The 390-nt window shown below is 27.9% G+C and overlaps 1 protein-coding gene across 1 annotated transcript in view; it reads left to right on the top strand.

Annotated features, from left to right (window-relative positions):
- The first annotated feature begins 161 nt into the window (after positions 1 to 161).
- Positions 162 to 390, top strand: part of LOC108689073 (fas apoptotic inhibitory molecule 1) — a 2,160-nt gene continuing 1,931 nt past the window's right edge. Inside the window, exon 1 of the mRNA XM_018195678.1 lies at positions 162 to 214. Coding sequence (XP_018051167.1) covers positions 195 to 214 — 20 coding nt within the window. The 5' untranslated portion in view covers positions 162 to 194. The remainder of the gene's footprint in view (positions 215 to 390) is intronic.

Below are 390 nucleotides of genomic sequence, written 5' to 3'. Positions count from 1 at the left end.
TATAATATTTTGAATTTGTTAATAAATAATTTATATAGCCGAAATATGTAAAAACTAAACGGTTTACTACAATGTGCTTAAAGAAATAATATGTGTAGTATGACGTACAAAATAACTCGATTATTGATTGCGAGGATAGTCACAGTAAAGTCGATCAATAAGGAGGCCAGTACAGGCGCAGGTATAGAAGAAACATGGCAGGCGTTCTACTTCGGTAAGTAAAATACACAAATTTGAGTTATAATAATGTTCTTATTCTTAAAAGATTATTTAATATACATTATTTCAATCTATTTTGCTGTGTTACCAATATCTTTATTTTCATAAATGTAAGTTACACAATGTTAAAGAGTTCATGCATTTGTATTCGTAATTGTACTGTAGCAATAA

This window comes from Atta colombica, unplaced genomic scaffold (assembly GCF_001594045.1).
Source record: "Atta colombica isolate Treedump-2 unplaced genomic scaffold, Acol1.0 scaffold254, whole genome shotgun sequence".
NCBI lineage: Eukaryota > Metazoa > Arthropoda > Insecta > Hymenoptera > Formicidae > Atta > Atta colombica.
The sequence above is the reverse complement of the archived record's forward strand: the minus strand, read 5'-3'. Positions and strand labels throughout refer to the sequence as shown.